At 40.5% G+C, this 18991-nt stretch overlaps 3 protein-coding genes across 3 annotated transcripts; 2 read left to right on the forward strand and 1 right to left on the reverse strand.

Annotated features, from left to right (window-relative positions):
- The first annotated feature begins 11 nt into the window (after positions 1-11).
- Positions 12-2795, forward strand: fam177a1 (family with sequence similarity 177 member A1). Its single transcript, XM_026999885.2, has 5 exons — positions 12-134; positions 582-764; positions 855-921; positions 1503-1600; positions 1741-2795. The coding sequence occupies exons 1-5, from the start codon at positions 66-68 to the stop codon at positions 1939-1941; spliced, it is 618 nt and encodes a 205-aa protein (XP_026855686.1). The 5' UTR covers positions 12-65; the 3' UTR covers positions 1942-2795.
- On the reverse strand, positions 2399-8004 carry ppp2r3c (protein phosphatase 2, regulatory subunit B'', gamma). The gene is made up of 13 exons (XM_026999884.2): positions 7837-8004; positions 7355-7479; positions 7021-7125; positions 6739-6851; positions 6487-6584; positions 6267-6337; positions 5982-6114; positions 5776-5831; positions 5553-5628; positions 5306-5442; positions 4635-4772; positions 4258-4317; positions 2399-3046 (listed from the first exon to the last, which is right to left on the reverse strand). Exons 1-13 carry the CDS (start codon positions 7901-7903, stop codon positions 2855-2857), a joined length of 1371 nt encoding a protein of 456 aa, XP_026855685.1. The 5' UTR covers positions 7904-8004; the 3' UTR covers positions 2399-2854.
- A 42-nt stretch (positions 8005-8046) lies between these two features.
- Positions 8047-18819, forward strand: prorp (protein only RNase P catalytic subunit). Its single transcript, XM_026999882.2, has 7 exons — positions 8047-9417; positions 9499-9546; positions 9645-9777; positions 15071-15178; positions 18009-18157; positions 18308-18503; positions 18609-18819. The coding sequence occupies exons 1-7, from the start codon at positions 8450-8452 to the stop codon at positions 18738-18740; spliced, it is 1734 nt and encodes a 577-aa protein (XP_026855683.2). The 5' UTR covers positions 8047-8449; the 3' UTR covers positions 18741-18819.
- The last annotated feature ends 172 nt before the right edge of the window (positions 18820-18991 follow it).

Consider the following 18991-nt stretch of genomic DNA (forward strand, 5'->3'; position numbering starts at 1 on the left):
CCTGTTAACAGGAAGTGAGCAGCACATCACGTAACTAGCAACTATCAAAACAGGCCGAGAAAGAGATGGCAGCGCTGTCACTGTATCTCACAAACGTTAGTGTCTCTTTAGGACAGCCAATGGACTCGGAGAAAGTAAGTAGCTAACCAGCTAACGTGTATTAAGTTGATTCTTAGCTACGTTTACTAACTATAATGTGTACCATTAGTTTAGGGGACAGCTAGCTAGAGAACCTGGTTGTTTTCTTGTCCAGAATAGCATCTGTTAGCTAGCTATGCTAACAGGTTAGCCTGCTGCTGAATTTGGGCAAGATTTCTATCTCTATCTATCTATCTATCTATCTATCTATCTATCTATATATATATATATATATATATATATATATATATATATAGATAGATAGAAATATTTATTTATTTATAAGTGGGCAGTTTCCTTGTAATGCTGGCATAAGTGCTGGCAGCCTTCGATAATATGAAAACTGCACGTCACTTGTTGGGTCACTTTAGGCTTTAGGCAGTATAACTAGCTAAAATATGTTTTTCTATGCTCATATGGTAACTCGGATGTTGGCGATTTAGAGTTCTGGTGTGGTGAAGGACTTTGAGAATGTGGAGCTCGGCGATACTGGGAAGAAGCAGAAAGTGCCCCGCAGAACCATCTACTTTGCAAGCGGTGAAACAATGGAAGAATATAGCACAGATGAGGAAGATGAAGAAGAGGAAGAACAAAAGAAAAACAGCGCTATGAGCACAGTTGATCCGGTGGGTTTGTATTGCCTGTCTTTTGTAGGGTCTCAGTTTTCCTACTTTAACTTAATCTAAACGAATTTTTGTCTTCATATTTGACTCTAGTCGAAGTTGACTTGGGGCCCATATTTTTGGTTCCACATGTGGAGAGTTGCCACATCCACCATTTCAGGTAACACTGATGTGTACTATGCAGTCTCATGTAAAATATGCTCAATATAAATTGGCTCAGATGTGTACATAAATGTAGTATAAATATACTTTTTTTTTTTTTTTTTTTACAGTTCCTGAACTTGTGCTTTCAGAACTCTTAAAAAGCATGATATTTGTCACTGGATGGAAGAATCTGTAATTTTCTATTCCATCTAGAGCATCTTGAAGCCAAAGCAATGTTGCATTAGTTTAATTAATAGTTTGGGTGTATTTGTATTATTGGGTTTGTTTATGTATAATACATTTATGCAGGTGATATAACTTATTATTAATAATAATAATTAAATTATTACTATTGTTATTAATAATGTTTTTAATAATTAATAATAACTTAATAATAATAATAATATAGGGTAGCAGCTTGTATATGTAGTGGTGGAACTGTGCAAAGCCTTCAACTCAAAGGTGCTGGCATGAGATAAACAAGAGAGATGGCACACTTAAGTCAGCAACATCTACATTGAGAGGAAAAGTGAAGAAAATATAATTTTAATTTTTTTAAATAGCAAATGTTACACCCTATTTGTTGGTTGGTTTCAGTCTGTGATTACCTTGGAGAGAAAATGGCGTCGCTCCTTGGTATTACCTCACCAAAATATCAGTATGCCATTGACGAGTACTACAGGATGAAAAAGGAGGTATGAACAAGGCATGGGTTTTCACCGTATGAATACTGCAACTTTAGTATTCACATCCTGACTTGTGCTCCTTTCTGCGTTGGCTTTTTTTGGGGGGGGGGCTGTCTGGTTTATCTTTCTCTTCCTCATCCAATCCTCAGGAGGAAGAGGAGGAGGAGGAAAACCGCCTGTCTGAAGATGCTCAGCATCGCTTTGATGAGCAGCACAGTAAGGAGAGTGTGCAGGCCACAGTGGAGCAGCCTGAAGCCACCGCCTCCTTTGTAAATGTGACTTTTGAGCTTGAACAGGAGCCACACACGACCCCTGACTCCAACAAAATGCCTGCCCCCCTTCCATCCTAGAGCTCTACATTAAAATGACAGTGTACATTTCTGTATTTACAGGGCTAAGTCATATCACTTCTTCACTTGTAATGTTGTATTTCACTAAGGGTTGAAATGTGAACAGAAAGAGCTTGTTTGTAATTCAAATTGCTCATGGATTTTTATTTATTTTTTTTTAAACTAAGAGCACTCCTTTTATTTTCCTTAAAAAAAAAACTTGTATGAATTCATACATAAAATAATACTTGGGCAGAAATACCCAACTCGAGTCTAATTCTATTATCTAGTGTTTGTCAGATCTTGTACCTTTTTGAAGACAAGAAAATGCTGTTTACACTCTGAAGTACAGCTGCTGTGCAGGTCAAACTACAGCGCTTTATCATTAATTGAGAGGTCTTTGTAATTTTGCTGAACCAAACCATTGTGTGAGAAACTGCAAAGGCTGCATCCTGACTTCACCATGATCATCGAAGGCTACACAAAGAACAGATGAGTCTTTATTCTCTGTTTCTGCAAATGAACTACAACAATGTTTTTCAGTACACATTTCCTGGCTTGTGTGCCAGTCCTTTATAGTGTATTATTTTACCCTCTGCTAGTGTGATCAGGAACAATTAGCTAGGGATTTTTCCTCACAACCTTCTTTTAAATTGTAGGTAAAACTAGCTGTGTTAAATACATGTTATGTGCACAGGACACAAAAAGGAAAGAAGATACTAAATCTAACTGCTTTAACCTTTTTACACCTCTCAAAAATCATGTTACTTTGAAAATATGTATAATTTATGTATAGATACTAAAAAAACTATGACATGTGAGGGAAAAGCCATTTTTTTGTATATAATATCTGTTAATAAACTTTTGAACATGGATTGTTTGTTCTTGTGTGTTGTGTGCATAGGCAACTGGTTTTTCTAGGAGGTAATAAGTGTCACGTGTCCTCTAAATCAGCTGTGGTGCCATCATTCTCATTGGTAACCAGCACTTCTCTGTTCTCATATGTCCAGAAACCGTTCAGGTCGATAAGGATACTTGTAACTGTGTCCCCCTGTCCACTGTTGACCAGGTCCTGGAGTGTAATCTTGTATGGATCTTTGGGCTTCACCATGTCAAAGATTTCATCCTGTACCCACAAGACAATAAATACCATTTGTGTGTTGATGTACACCACAATATACACATCTGCCAGTTCATTATGCACACCTGTCTAGTAGCATGTTTGCACCTCCTTTGGCCTTCAGAACATGAATTTGCCTGGCATGGATTCTAAGAGATGCATAAATGACCAACTTGTACAGTGTAAAGTGGATGGTTGCACACTGTAACCAGTCCTTTCTGCTTCAACAGGGCTGAGAACCAGGGTCTGTGTAGGTCCCTGAAGAGATTAAGATCTGCATTCAAATTAATGTAACCATTCAGTGACAATGTGCGGCACGGTGCGTTATGATGCCGAAAGTGCCCAGTGGAGTGTGGATGAACTGTAGCCATAAATAAATGGATTCAGACACTCATTTAGACATTCTCAGTGGGCAGTAATATATGCAAGAAAAACCTCCACCGCTAGCCTCTATGTTAAACCCAGACAGCATAGCTACATGTACTCATGTAACTTGAGCCAAATACTGATCTTTCCATCAGTGTGACAAACAAAAAAAAACCTAGATTAGCCCATTTTTAATGCTCCTGTGTGCTGTTTTTCTTGTTTTCGCTGACAACATCCACCAGCTGAAATGGCCTTTAACTGCTGTGCCTCGTTCAATGATGCGATAAGCAGTGCATTTAGAGATGGCTTCTTGCTTACCAGTGTTGATCAGAGATGTGATATGCATGGTTTTGGTCTTTAGGTTGGTTCCCACGATTTTCACCACTGTCCATTGACCCCCGTGACCCACAAACTGATTTTGCCCCCAGAATCACAGATCCCTGATAGATGTTTGCTTTTTGCCTCCTTTTCAATAAATCATTGAAACATCTGTGCGTGCAAAGCACAGGATGACCACTACTTAGTAGATGCTACAGCAACTATAATGCCACATGCAGAGTCACTGAGGTCACTTGTTTTGCCCATTACCACACACATCGGAACACCAATAGACTCTAGGAGTATTAGCTTGCCTGGGTTGTATTAAAGATTGAAATCACATTATGTACACTCAGACCAGTAGTACAATTCATGTGTGTGGGTGTGACTAATAAACTCACAGTAACCATGAATTTTAAAGCTCGCAAACTCAAAACAACATCAAGATATGTCCTACAGGTTGTGATATTTATGTACTGGCATGTACAATTCCCAGGAATAAACATTATTCACAAAAAGTCACAGTCACAAACCTTGACATCCTGAAAAGACACTGGCTCTTGTCCATGGATCTTCATCTGTTCCTGAATGGCCTAAGCACATACACACATGCACAAGGCATAAATTCCCCAGAGAGCACACCTATTGTCATACTGATAAATATGCAAATCGCTTTGGATAAGACCACCTGCCAAATGTTTAAAAGTCTAATTCACTAACTTAGCATTTGCACATCACATCAAACCTCAAACAAATAAGATGGACTGTATGATTTACTGATTCAACATGTCTGATATGTTTAATTCCTTGCCATGTTTATAAACTTTATAAAAAGAGACTGTTGAATCTTTGCTGGTAAAATGTTTATGCCAGTTCAAGGACAATATTTTGCCCCAAAAGTTCTTCCTACCCTGAAAAAGTAATTGAGAGCGAAGACGTTGAGGTAGCCTTTGTTGTCCATGTCCAGGAGCTTGAAGATGTACTGCAGGGCAGCTGGCTCCTTCCTGTTCTCCAGAGCCAGCACAAAGTCCAAGTATGTCTTATAGTCCTGAGGCAGGACCGATTCCATTACACACAAAAAAGAGAGAAGAACAAACACACTAGTCTCTCATATTATAAAATCAAACTTTAAACAATTTCTCTTTAGTATCCTAAAGCTAAACATATATTTGGCTAAATGAAAGAAACCTATAATACACTTACACCAATGGAACCTGTAGTTCAGATTTCATTGCTTGATAATAGAGCTGCACTATTTGGATCAGACTTATATTATACTCTGCTAATGCCTTGTGATGTTACCTCCCTTTCAATAGTGCAAATAAGAGTGAGGCTAATAGCACCCTCAAGTGGAGAACTGTCTGCCTGATAAACATGCATGAACTACAATCCAAGTCGATATGATACTTTACATCAAAATGTGCACCAGAAAATGCTTGATATTATATGGTTAAATACTGGCCTGTTATCATTATGTAATGATTATGTAACGATAATGAGAATTGTGCATTCATATTGGTATCGGTAATATTGTAAATCCATCTACACTGTTGTTCTCTGTTCTTCAAGATAAGTGTTTACCATTTCACCATCATAGGTCAGGCATTCCTGATAGACCCGGTCTAGGAAAACACTGGTCAAGGTGCCAGTTCCGTATCGAGACAGCTCTTCTTTGCTGAGCATCCCATTGTGATCCTTGTCAAGGTTGAGGTATTGACCTGAACATCAAGATAACAAATATACTACCTAAAAGATTAAAGCCAAAAAATTCTGACTGACATTTTGACATCAGTACGTCAAATAAAATAGAAATTACTGGGCAGCTGACCATAAACCCGAAGGGCAGAAGGAGCAGAGAACCAGTTAGACTCCTGACTCTCCTTTGATAATTCTTCGTCTCTGAGCTGCAAATCAGTTCGACATTGTAGGAGAACAGGAAATCTTTAGGTCTTCAGTTATTGCTCTGTGACCTCCAAAGTATATTTTGGAGACTGCAGTATACAGATTTTTGATTAGTGTTGGGAAGCATTACTTCAAGAGCATATACTAACCTCAAGCAGATCGTCAAGGAAACTACAAGCCAAGATGTCCTGAATTTTAATTTTCCCTAAGGAGTAAAACAAAACATGCTAAATGTGAGGGAGGAATTAGGTGCAGAAAGAGAATAAATATGTTTTCATTTAACATATCTGTTTAAAAAAGAACTCAAATAATTAAAATAGACTGAATGAACAATTTACAACTGCAGAAGACCTACCTGTTCGGAGAGGGTCGAGGAAGAAGAAGAATTTGCGAACAGCAGTGCAGACATAAAAGGAGTAGAAAGATTTCTCCAAGCCATCGAGCTGTGGGAGAGTGGGAATTAACTCCAGAATGTAGTTCTCCAAGTCCTTAAGAAAGTAAAACAGGGAACATTAGGCCACATGGACACTGAGCGGCATTCCAACTTGCATCTGCACTGTTCTCCAAATAGGATTAAAGGATATAATGTTTTGAAGACTGCACTAGGGTCTACCTCTGAGCCCAAAATGAGGTTGCTTACAGATTCACGGAGATAACCCTGCCCCGCCACATCGTACAAGCTCAGTCCAATCCTCGTCTGGTGTAGCCAAACTGACAGGAGAACCAAAGAAGAGCTCTCACAGCGTGCCTCATCAGAAATGGCTTTTCCTTTACATTTTAACTAAATCAAGCACCATAATGAACTATCCCTGAATGATCTACAAAAAAGTAGTATCAGAGTTTGTGGAATAAATTATCACCTTTTCTCATGACATAATTAAAGAACTGCATAATTGATATGCGGCCATATGGGTCATTGTGAAGCAGCTTGGCATAGACTCTGGCAGTGAAGAACAGCCTGAGAGACAAACCAGAGAGATGGGGGAGCCTTCCTGAGTAATTTATGAATCATTCATGGCAATGTCATGTAAGACAAGTTTAACATTAATAAATGCAATGTAAAATGCTAGACAGATGGAAGATGACACAGCTGCTCTCTGCTCTCCACTTACTTGCATTTGGTACCTGCTTTCTCCCCGACCTTTAGGAAACTGTCATAACTGATCATTGCTTCGTCACCTGTGGTAGGCGGCACTTGATGCTTATCAAGAAGAAACCACAAATTCTGTGGAAAAATACAACTTTGTTTTTTTAATTTTATTTTGTAGTGTGTTTTAAATATAGTCTTAATGGTAGTATACAGTAACACAACTGGATTTAGATTCATTCTATTAATCAGTATAAAATGATGGAAGATTGATCAAATGATAAGAGAATACAGGCCACTTTCGTACTTGCAACTCCTCATTGTCAAGGAGTTCCCGGCTCTTCCTCTGTAGAAACACAGCTCTTGACTCTTCCCTTAGTTTCTGCAGCAGAACTTCATCTTCTGCAGGAAGCTGTCAAGAAAGGTCACCAAGTTTGAAATGCTGCAAGTTTTTGACTCCCTCTCTTACTGGTGTGGGACGTGTCACAAATATAAGTCTAAAATACCAACAGAAACACTAACTATATACCGAGTAGAGATTGACTACTGTATATGTGAATGCTTAAAAAAAATCCGTACTACTTAAACAGTTGTTCATCATGTCCTGCAATTCATAACTTTTATGGCTCATGGTTACTCACTCTGTAGTAGAACCGTGGGATGTGTTTGAACGTGTTGTCTTGGTTTCCACCTCCCTTCCATTCAGAATAATACTTCGTAAAGAGCTCCGTTTCCTCGGCTTTTTTCTCGTCTTCGGTTCTGTTGTCTGTGAGACAGGGTTGCCTTTGAAATTCACATATAACGACGCCGATAAACAGCTGAACAAGTCTGCAACATTGACTACACCGACTTGGGTATAGGTACTTTATTTTAACTTTGGCGTTAACTAAGTCAAACCGCCACCCAGACAAGTTCACTTTTGTAAGCTTGTCAAGCAAAATTATCCTCGGTCTGATATATAAATATCACAGTAACAATGACTAGCCACTGTCAAATTAAACGTTCCCCACTTGTTTGAAAGTTTGTGATTAGAACAGATATCCTAAGTAGCTAGCATAGCATAGCATAGCATAGCATAGCATATGACCATTATAGCCTGAGGTAGGTTAGATGGCTATCGAACCTGAGTGAGTGGAGGCAAGGCGTCTTTTTAAAATGTCTTTCCAGTGTGCAGTTTTGTCGCTTGTCATAGCTGCAGTTTAGCTGGAAACAAATTCCCGTGAACACGCATGAGAGAAATCCAATCTGTATTTTATTCCTAAACGCCAGACGGTTGGCCAACTATTAACAACTCCGAGTTTGTCGCAGACAAATGACGTTTCGACAAGCGACTGTGAAACCTACATGAGGGAGGTTGATAGCTGTGAGCTTTCCTATATGTTCTCACTAAATGTGTTAACAATCAACTTAAAATTATTTAAGAGAAGTGGGTAGACTCGTTACTGAAGCAGACTACATATTTGTAATGAGAGTGTCAAGTTTGTTTATCTAGCATAGCTAGTTATGCTTGCTAGCTAGTACTAGATAAAAGGTTAAAACCTGTTTAGAAACATTAGGCTTGTTGTTTTGTTTTTTTTAACTAACCATACTGTTTGAGATCGGTTGTTATTTGGCAGTTTGAAAAACTTTGTAGTAAAAGTACATGCCAGGATTGTTGCAATTGTGAATCTACAATAGGGCAGGGATATCTGCAGAAATATTTGCTAAACAAGTTAGTTTGGATACTCGTTGGCGAGATGCGGTGGAAACTCTTTGTGATAACTAATTTAAGGACTGTGCGACCATTCCTTGGACATGTTACTTATAGCCGCCATTCGCTTAGTGTTGTGCAACAGAACAAACAGCCAAATATTCAACTTTACTGCACAAAGGGAGAGAGAATTCTGTTTGATGCAGGCGGCAAAGATGCGAAATTAAAAGACTTCACTTTCAGAGAGAGACCACCTTTCCGAAAATCAGTGTTTGCTGCTGGCACTGCCAAAAGAACAGCTGATTTTTTTAAGAGACAGTCGGGAGTAGAGAATGAGCAAAATGAGAATGGCTTTGTCAGAAGCAGGGTGTCCTTTATAGCAGACATCCCTGAACAGCCACTGACTGCTTCAAAATGGAGGACCCTGAAAGAGAACTCTCCCAAACCAGAGCGCTTTGAGCTGAGAATGATGGAGGCACTGCTGGCTGCTGGGGCAGATCTTGGCATTGCCAAATCTCTTCTGACCTATGTTGCTATGGAGACTGGGAGCCTGCCCTATGAACTGCTGCTGAGGTATCTCACCTTTTGCGTTTCCGGGGGCTACCACTCCGAAGTGTCAGACACCTACGACATCATGAAGAACTGCTTTAAGAATTTGGACACTGGTGCTTACACCTTACTGATGAAAGGTTTTAGTAAAACTGAGCACTGGAGGGAGGCCTTGGTCTTGCTGGAGGATATGAAGAAATTTTTCATGCCCTCACCTCGTAACTATGGTGACGCTATTGCCGGGGCTGTGCTCCATGGCGACAGAGAGATGGGTTGGACACTTTATAGTGAACTTCTGGAACTGGGTCTGACTCCCAGACAGGACACATGGCAGTGCCTGTTTGAGAGTGCCACTAATCGACACGACCACAAAGACAAACTCTTAGCCATCCTGTCCTACATGAGAGAGAACCAGGTCTTTCCAGAGAAGCCACTGGCCAGAAGCATCAAAGTGTGGTTTGAAAGGTAAACTCCTATTGTTCCCCCTGTTCACAGTGCTTAAAGAATACATAATCTAGTGGGATTGCTTATTTCACCTTGTTACAGTTTACCAGATGAAAAGTGGAAAGGGAGTTTCTCCTCTGTGGATCCAAGGTATGTCACATAGATTCTACAGGAAATAAGATAATTATAGGTTTATGACAAGGTCATGCTTAAGTATGCATCTGTTTGTGTTGGCTGATGTTGCACAGAGGACAGTGCCGGAGTTGCCAGGCAAATTTAGAGTCAATTCGTCTGACGGAGGAGGAATATGCCCAGCTAAAACACAGCGTGATGGCAGATGTGATTGAAGGCAGGGATGTATTCAAGAAGACCACTCCAGAGGTTGGCATCCTTCCTAACCCACCTTTACATCTCGTATGTCAGAGAACGTTCACCAGTCCTCATCGATTTCTTTCCATGCCATGTATTTGCATCACTCACCACTAGATGGTGGAAGTGTTCCAGGATTTGTACTTGCCCAATAGAGGAGATTCTTCTTCAGGCAGAAATAATTTTACTAGTTTGCCCACTTATGTTCAATTGAATATTACAGATAGCTTCACACATTTATTTATATGAAACGGAAAAGGATTTTATAGATTAAAAAACAGAAATATTTAATGTATTGGCATCTCAGGCCACATGACAAATGTACCTTGTAAAACTAGCTTTTTGATTGCCTTTGACAATATGCACATTCTCACAAAGATGTGCTTTGGAGTGCTTAAATGTCTTTTTTTTTCTAAAACTGAAGGAGCACCAGGCTGTGTGCTGTCTTATTTGTTCCAACACCACAGAATTATCATGCCCAGAGTTGTATTCTGCCTCTGACTTTTCTGGGCTTTTAAACTTGGTTGAGCTTCCTATTTAGATGCTAGTGTTATGCAGAAGGTTTTTTTTGTTTTTTTTCAGGGCACAGAGTTATAGATGTAAATAGCAAGTAGCCCTGCAGTGGAGCTGTTTACTGCCACATTTAGATGAGACAGGGGCTTTCCAGCATATGTTCTTCAGTGGGTCTGCATGTCTCTTAGTTTAGCATTCAGATTAAAGCATCCCTCTTTAGTAGATATTCTGCACGTGATGTCACAAGGCTCGTTGGTTTTCTGAAGATCCCACTGCCAGTGAGAACAGACTGCTGACACCACCAACGTGCTGAGGAACTGTTTGGCATCAGTGTTCCACCGTCACCTCTTAAAAGGACATTTTCCACACATGCTTCAGTCCATTTTGCTAGAAATAATTTTGAATTTGGTAGCAAGAATGACATGGCTGTAATGAGATATTTATATATGCCTGCTATTGTTGGGCCATTTGCAGTCATAAAATGGAGCACAAAGGGGTTTCACATTACAGCTGTTAAAGCCTCTCACACGAGTGATGATGGAAAGTCCCAGCAGTCTGTCTGTGCGGACTATTACCCCCCCCCCCTCCCCCCCCCACAGCACTTTGCGAAGTGAAAGCAGCACAGGACACTTTAGACGCCCCCAGTCAGATCTGCAGATGCTCAGGCACACATTCATACACACACACTGTTTCTTTTCAGTCATTCTCAGTATTTCACATCTTTCACAGAAGGTCAGGAAAAGGTGCCCTTTGTTGATTCTATCAAGATTAAGATTAAAGGTTTTTCGTGTTTGCCTTTGGAAGTAGTGTCAGAATTTAATTGTTTAATTGAAAATTTAAATGGGCAGTTTGGAATGTTGTTGGGACTTTTTTTTTAAAACTGGGATTGTACATTGGGTTCTGGGTGCAGGGAATACCAGACTTTTCAGGTTTGCACAGAAGAAAGGGGAAACCTGCTCTTCCTGTTTGGGGGGGGAAGGGCAGATTCTTAATCTGGTAAAGTACAGTAGGTGTCTCATAAGTGGTCATACCCAGGGCTGCAATGGGAGTTTTTCATGAACTCCACTTTTCCAGACGTGGCATGCTTGGTTTTACTAAAGTTCACATTATCTAGGGGTTGCTCTTTTCATTCTCTCCTGGGGGTGTACCGTGAAGTTTAATTCACGCATTAGCAAGCCAACTGGTTTCGTTTAAGGTAGTCTTGTGCTGAACACTAAGTAGCTGTTTACTGCCGCGTCGTCCTGCCTTAAGTTATACTGAAAGCTTGCTTACTAATCTATGAATCCGCCTCTGTAGTGTGTCCCACTCACTTATACACACACTGAGAGTTGAAGAGCTCCGCCGATCACCTTTTATCACAATGTGTGCCGGAGAGGTACGCCTCCCATATGAAATGTTCCAGCCAGACTGCCTTCCTGGTCATAGACATGGCCCCCCATCTTATTCAGAGAATAAAATGTTCTCTGAAACCCATACTCATTAGCAAACATGCATTCTTTAATTCTATTAATTAAATATCAAGAGGAAGGTTTGTGTCAGGCTTGGCTGGGTTCTGTTCATTTCAAAATAAATGCAAAGCTCATTTATTGTTCTGCAGAACAGATATGAGCAAGGGCTGCTTTTATGCTCCTGTGGTAGGCAGAGAAGCTGGGAGCTGTGAAGCTGGATTCACATAGCTTAGAGTTACAGCTGCATGCAGAAAATGGGAAGAAAAAAATGTATTGTTTGCAGCATTGAACTGATCAAGGTTGTTAATTAGATTTAAAAAGGAGTCGTGCAATTCTTGACATGCCACAGTGGGTAAGATGGCTGTGTGAAGGACTTTTGGTTATAATGCTCACAAAACCCTCACATGTCACGTTCCCAGGGAAGTCAGAGCCCCCAGGAGATCTTCTGTCCTGGTCATCATTTCTACACACGTTTGGTGGCCATTTTCATTCTGGTATTTGTCTGTGGTTGTTATGAAGGTGCTCTGTCTGCTCTTGTATCAGCTGGGAACCCGCGAAGGCCAGCACAGCACAGGACACATGTGACCTTCTGACTCCAGGCAGTGCAGGACATGTCAGGCCTCCTGACTGGTGGGGAATCCCCAGTCTCTTTGTTCCCACTGTGCTTTAAGGTTTCCATGAGAACAGATGCAGACCAGCCATCTGCAAGAACAGAAAGCCTTCTGAGCAGCAACCTTGGCAGCCCACGTGCTGTAATTCCTGCTGTTCACCCAGAGCGCCTTAACCTTGTGTTGATGTCACTGTGTGTTCGCCATAAATGAGCATAGCGCTGCTGTTTCTTCAGCTCAGCAGTGAGGGTGTGTGAGCTGCTTTTATGCATGCATCAGGCACTGCAGTTCTTCTCAATTAAGTCCTGAATACACTGCATTGAAAACGTGCATGTTCAAAGCTCAAAACAATGTATCAATAGGCACTTCATCCACCCAGAGCAGAGAGGAATTCCCCCAAATCTTCTACACCACCCCCCCTCTCTGTATTGCACCCCTGCACATCACACACAGTTTTCACCCACTCAGTAACATAGCACATGATATGCCTCTCTCTCTCTCTCTCTCTCTCTCTCTCTCTCTCTGTCTCTGTCTGACATGCATGCATGCACACAGACACACATACTCACTATGCATCCAAGTTATTGCAGTTCAACACATTCCTTCCCCAATATAATAAGAGGCAGACTTCTGAGTGGAATTGATGTTTTTCCACAGTGTGGAGGGGAGAGGGGTTGATTGGCAATGTTAAAGGCATGTCTTGCAACCTCTGCAGCAGAGACATAACTGAAAGTGGGGTTCTCCAGCCATCCCTGGCTTCCACAAACACTTGTGGTTTTTGATAAACACACAGCATTTTGTTCCTCAGTTCATGATGCACGTCTGACCACATTATACTGTTGCAGCCTCAAGGGACAAAGATAGGACTCCTTTCAAAGAATAGTGCTGTACCAAACGACACATGCAATAGTGTGAGAAAGTGCCACTATTCCATTGGTTCTGATTTTTTGCTCCAGCCCAATTTTAACACTGTTCTGTTTTGCCACAGAGGTTAACGCCTATAAGAACACACATGTCAGAATTCAGTGACCCAGAGTCTGGGCTCATGTGGAGTGACTGCCTCATACCTTCTGTTAGTCCAGGCCACTGCTGCATGTAGTGTGGTTTCAATGGTGTTGCAAGAGTAAGCATTCATAAATTGCATGGCGTGAGTAAGAGGCTTCTGATTAACAGCCCTGTGCAACCGGGTGACCAAGGGCTGAAAGGTGAGGGTGGGGCCTTTTTGTGTCTGGTCCGTCTGGAACTGTTTGGATGTTCTGTTGGCCAGAATTTCTGGACACCTTCCAGCATCTTATTTAAACAGTAAAAAAGAGAAGGACCTCCTCCATGACCCAAGTCTTGATGGTCTCATGTTTATGCTCGTGTTTGTGGTCCAAATCTCATGTTTATACTCTTGTTTTTCTGAACACATCCTTACTATTGATGTGAACACCAGCTATATAGATGCATGTGTGGATTATCTAAAAGGCCAATATAGAGAAGGCACAAAGTCCAAATCTATAATACAAGGACAAGAGAAGGCTGTTGTTCATCTGTACATAAGGTGAAATGTGCCTTGAACATCTTTGCACGCCAAGTTCATCATGGGATTAAGGTTTTATGGATTAGGAATTAGGTTTATGTTCTTGCTACTTTTTAGATGGGTTTATTCAGACCTTTGGGATTATGTATTAAATCGGTTAGCACATGCTATGTCAGTAAGTTGCACAGTGATTGGACCGTAATCAGTTTAGCGCAGTGATTGGACCCTGATCGATTTATTATCTAGACAGTGCAGTTCTAGTCTGTCTCACTTTGCTTCAGCAAAATAACTGTCCATGTAAACATCAGTGAATCAAGCCATAGTGTCAGATTCCATGGTTTTTATTATGGAACTCTAGATGAAAGGTCTCTATTCATGTTGGTGTGGCCCAGCATAAGATAATAAAGGCCTCGTTTAGATAGGCAGTTCAGTCTGTTTTTTGTATATGTATATATTTTATACATTTATGTGTTTCAATTTTTTACTTGTTCAAAGTGTGTTCAGATGTTTTCCTTGCGATCTGGACCACATCTGAAACAGCTGTTTCCACAGGTCAAGTAATACTGGTGTAGATTCACAAGTAGAAACTAAAATTGTCAATTTTTCATTCTCCCCTGCTGACTTAAACAGACCCCAACATCCTTTAAAATGACCTTTAGAACTCGAATACAGAAACTACTGCAAACAGAAACTATCCACAAAACAACACTGAAATTTCCAGCCCAGAAGGATTGTGTCTCGTACTTACAAAGTCATGCTATGAAATCAGCTTACTTTACAAAAAGACTGGTTAAAGAAAGTGTGATTTCTTCATGGACTTTTTTTCACAACAGGATTTGTAAAATTGTGGCTTTTTCTTTATTTGATTAAAACATCATTGCCTGAATTTTAAAATTATTATATCCTAAAATTGAATTAACTGAATTAAGGCTAATTAATTTTAAAGTTATTACAATAATTTTAAAAGACCCTTAGTTAACACACGTAGAGAGATTTGCAACGTTTCAAATAGTTGCAAAGCATTCACAAAGTGTTTCCTCACAGCTGTCTACTTGGTCAAGTGTGAAATGATTTAATACACAAAACAAGTCCTCTTAGCCATTGCAGACCCCAGATCGTTAGCATGTACTAACGTTAGCAGCTGTGTGACGAGTCTGCCATGTCTCTTAGCCGTTCCGCATCTCTGACTGAGGCTTGCTGTTTCCTACGTGCAGGAGCTGGAGATCTTTAAGGCCTTCGTGAAGAAGAGGCCCGCCTTTGACGTTGTCATCGATGGCCTGAACATGGCCCACGTTGCACCCAAGTGCTCAAAATCTGAGACAGTAAGTACTAAGCATGTTGATCTCTCCTTCCAGAGGGTCCCTGACGCAGGGGTGAGCACTAATCTAGGATTCCAGGACATCCAAAGTTTCAGGTAGTAAACTGTAAATGTTGCAGTGTAAGACTGCTAACACTGGACTTGTGTCTTTACTTGGACGCTGTTGTAATAAATATCTTATGAAGGCCAGGAATGTTGGTTCAGCAGTGAGATGCTTGGCATAGTCCTTGTATGTATTCAGGTTCACTAATTTCACCACAGGAACGAATGTTTGAAGTTCCTTACATTCATAGATTCAGCAAGAGCTTATACTATAATGTTGTCTTTTCTGGAATGGTCTTGTTTCAGTGCAACACTGAATTCAGGATTTTACATTCTGGCATGCTGTTCTGGCATTGTCAGAACACCACCCGGCTGGTTTCCCCATTCTGAGCCAGTAACATTGTACACCAGGGGGCGATATTGAGTTTGTGGCCATTTATTTTTGAAAACTTTACAGAACAGAACCAAAATGCCATTTTTTTTCCACTAACCCTGTTAAGACCACCCAGCTGAATAAAACCCCAAATTAGTCACAGGCGAGAAAGGGAAAAGCCTGATATCCTGAACAACATGCATCTTTGGCTATTTTGTATTTAATTTTGCTGCAGTATGCTTCTTTAACTGGTTCTTAGCTTCAGATAGTGTGGTATATTTAGCTGTGTTATTCCCCCTCTCCCACTTAACACCACATTAGTTGTACTCACCAGGCCATGGGGCGACCGCAGCAGTGGAGGGGGGGTGAGCCAACGTTTATGCCTCTCTGGGTCATTAGGGTTTTAAAGTGAAATGTCAACTCTTAATCATCACTTATGTCAAACTGAGACATACAGTCCCAAAAATGGGTGAGTGTATATCGATAATGCTAGCAGAAATTAGAGTAAACGGGTAGCGGTTATAGCGATTCAGCTGGTAGTTCCATCACAGCAACACTTAAATACATGTATGAGATTTGGTTCACATCAGCACTCCCATCACAGCCTCTTTTGTTTCTTCCTTTTCGTCTGCCCACACGTCAGTAGCTGTCGGCTTCACCTTGAGTCTCTCAACTTGTCAGTGAAACTCTGATCCTGACGCACCACAGACCCACAGAGGGGACATCATGCATTTCCATACGATTTCAGCATTTTAAGTCATGCACTGGCCAGCTTACTCGCGTTTATTTACAGGAGTAACTTTTGCCCCAGCAATTTATTAACTCTGACACGCATATCTGCAGGAGCCCAATCCAAAGGATCTTCTCCTGTGTAGGGTTTTTCTGGAATAAGATGTATTATTTTTACAACTGCCCATCTTTTATAACTGTCCTGAGTGTGCAGTTTCTGAGTCAGAAAAAGGCTATTTGCATGATTTAAGGATTTTAAAACTAATACTGTTCCTGGACTCTTACTGTGACCAGTGTTAGAACTATAACCGGAATGTGCAGTATGGAAGCCAGCTTCTTTCATTTGCCTATAAGAACCACACCTTAACTGGGAAGCTTAAATGTGAAAGGAATGCAAACTAATTCTGAAGAGTAAAGGGAAAAGATAAGAAAAGATCTGGAGTTGCATCAGGAAAGGTTCCTACAAGGTGTGGGTTAAAGTTTACTCGTTAAACAGGCTGGTCTGCAGGGCATGGTGCTTTCCACCCCAGCGTCAGCTCCACAGTCCACTTCCTTATGATGAATTAGCAGAAATGATAACAGCAGCTGGTCTGCCATCAGCAGCTCTCTGTGAGCGAAAGAAGAGGAAGGACAGCCTTATTTGTTCAGGTGATCCCATCTGACTTTCCTTTCCATGTTGAAAGCTTCACGTGTTGTATGATTAACATTTAACATAATTGGCCTTTATCATCACTGGAGACTTTAACCTTAAAGGTGTGGTCAGTTAAGCAGGGGACCCTTACTGAAAATAGAATATTCTATTAAGCCTGACAGAATATTAGACAAATTATTATGAGGAAAAAAAGGTTAGAAATGTATTTGTTAGAAATGTGGAGAACAGCTTGTTAGAATGGTTGTAAATTTAAGATTTCTGGAGTAAATATTAGATCCTGGTGGAAAGGTCAAATGATTTGTTCACAGTGCAACTATTATGTCCACACTATCATACTGTGATCAAGCAAAATTCCCAACTCTTCTAGCATTATTTGGTATGTATTCTGAATGTTATTCTAGAGGTACTTGAACACTGCATATTGCTGTGTGTGCAGTATTCCCTCCATCTTGAGAAAATGAACTAAAGAAGGGGTCTGTAGCTCCGTAAATCTTAAGTGACTGATGTTGCTATTCATAACTCCAGGAAAGAGGAGACAAACCACACAGATAATTATTTTGATTCATGGCCAAAACATGCAAGGAAGTTCTTAAATTCAAATCTGCTCCTCACAACATTCTTTGGGTATTCTTAGCACAGTATTCTTAGTTCAAACTTGGAAACAACAAAGCATTTTCTCAACTTGCGCATTTGCCTTTTGTTGACTCTCAATGTAGGAAAGACTACTTCCTATGCAACAGGAAACTTCCCCTCCATACTGTCTGTGGGTGAGACAAAAGTAGGTTAAAACCCAAGTTAGGATTTATCATTTCCCTTCAGCTAATGAGCAGTGGGTTTCGCACTCATCAGCCATGCCAAGGGAAATTCCTCTCAGACAAGAAGATGAATGATGTGGCACTGATGAGCTTAATGAATGAACACTTTTCATTGAGAACAAACAACGCATTTTCAATTAAAAACGCCTTGTTTTCATCTGAGGCGAATCACCAAAGGGATCAGTTATTAAAAGGTCACTTAGAGCGAGTTGTGCTCCTGTAGTTGCTAGCAGTGGTCACCGAGCTGGAAGAAAAGGGCCTGAACATCTTGGTCCTGGGCCGGAAACACATGTTGCATCCCTCTCGCAACTGGAACAAACATGAAATGAACCAGATCAAAAAGAAGGCCCATTGCTTCTTCACTGAGAACATGTGAGTGAAACATTCATGCGTGCACACTCACACATTTACAGCAGTTTCCAATATCCATATCACTCTCTTCAACTTATGATGCTATTTCGTAGACATGGTCCAGCTGTTCCAAGAGAGTGAGCCATTTCACTTTTTTTCGTTCTTTCTCAGCTCTGAAGATGACCCTTTCCTGCTATATGCTGCCTTGCATTCCGGGAACCAATGTAATTTTGTGAGTCGTGATCTGATGAGGGACCACAAGGCTTGCCTCTATGACAGCACCACCAGACGCCTCTTCTTCAAGTGGCAGCGTGGGCACCAGCTGGTAGCCAGTGAATATATCCCTAGAAAACGGGTTCACTTTCAGGTGGGTGTAGACGCAAACCCACAAAGAGGAAGAAAACATTTAAACATACTATGATTTCATTTTAAGGACTCAATGTTGTGGCTTTTGTTGTTCCTTGTTTTTCAGAGGACATCCGTCTATGATACAATAGTCCAGACCATGGGCACTTCTTGGCATATTCCTTATGATGAGGAAGGTGGAATTAGAAGCACATATGAAGTGCCCCAGAAGTGGTTATGTCTTAATAAAGAACATTAAGGATTTTTGCTTCTCACATATGATGGTTGAAATTGACTGCATTGACTACACAGAACAATAAAGATTTGATTTTACAAGAGCAGCCTAGTTCTGTGGTGCACAGTTAGAATTTTCTCCATCATATGATTGATATAAAATCTTAACTTTTAATATATAAAATTATATTATATAATATATAATTAATATTTTTAATACTATAATATAAATGTATTGTGGCTAGGATAATCTAAAAGCATACTTAAAAACATTGT

This window comes from Electrophorus electricus, chromosome 13 (assembly GCF_013358815.1).
Source record: "Electrophorus electricus isolate fEleEle1 chromosome 13, fEleEle1.pri, whole genome shotgun sequence".
In the NCBI taxonomy this organism is placed as follows: domain Eukaryota; kingdom Metazoa; phylum Chordata; class Actinopteri; order Gymnotiformes; family Gymnotidae; genus Electrophorus; species Electrophorus electricus.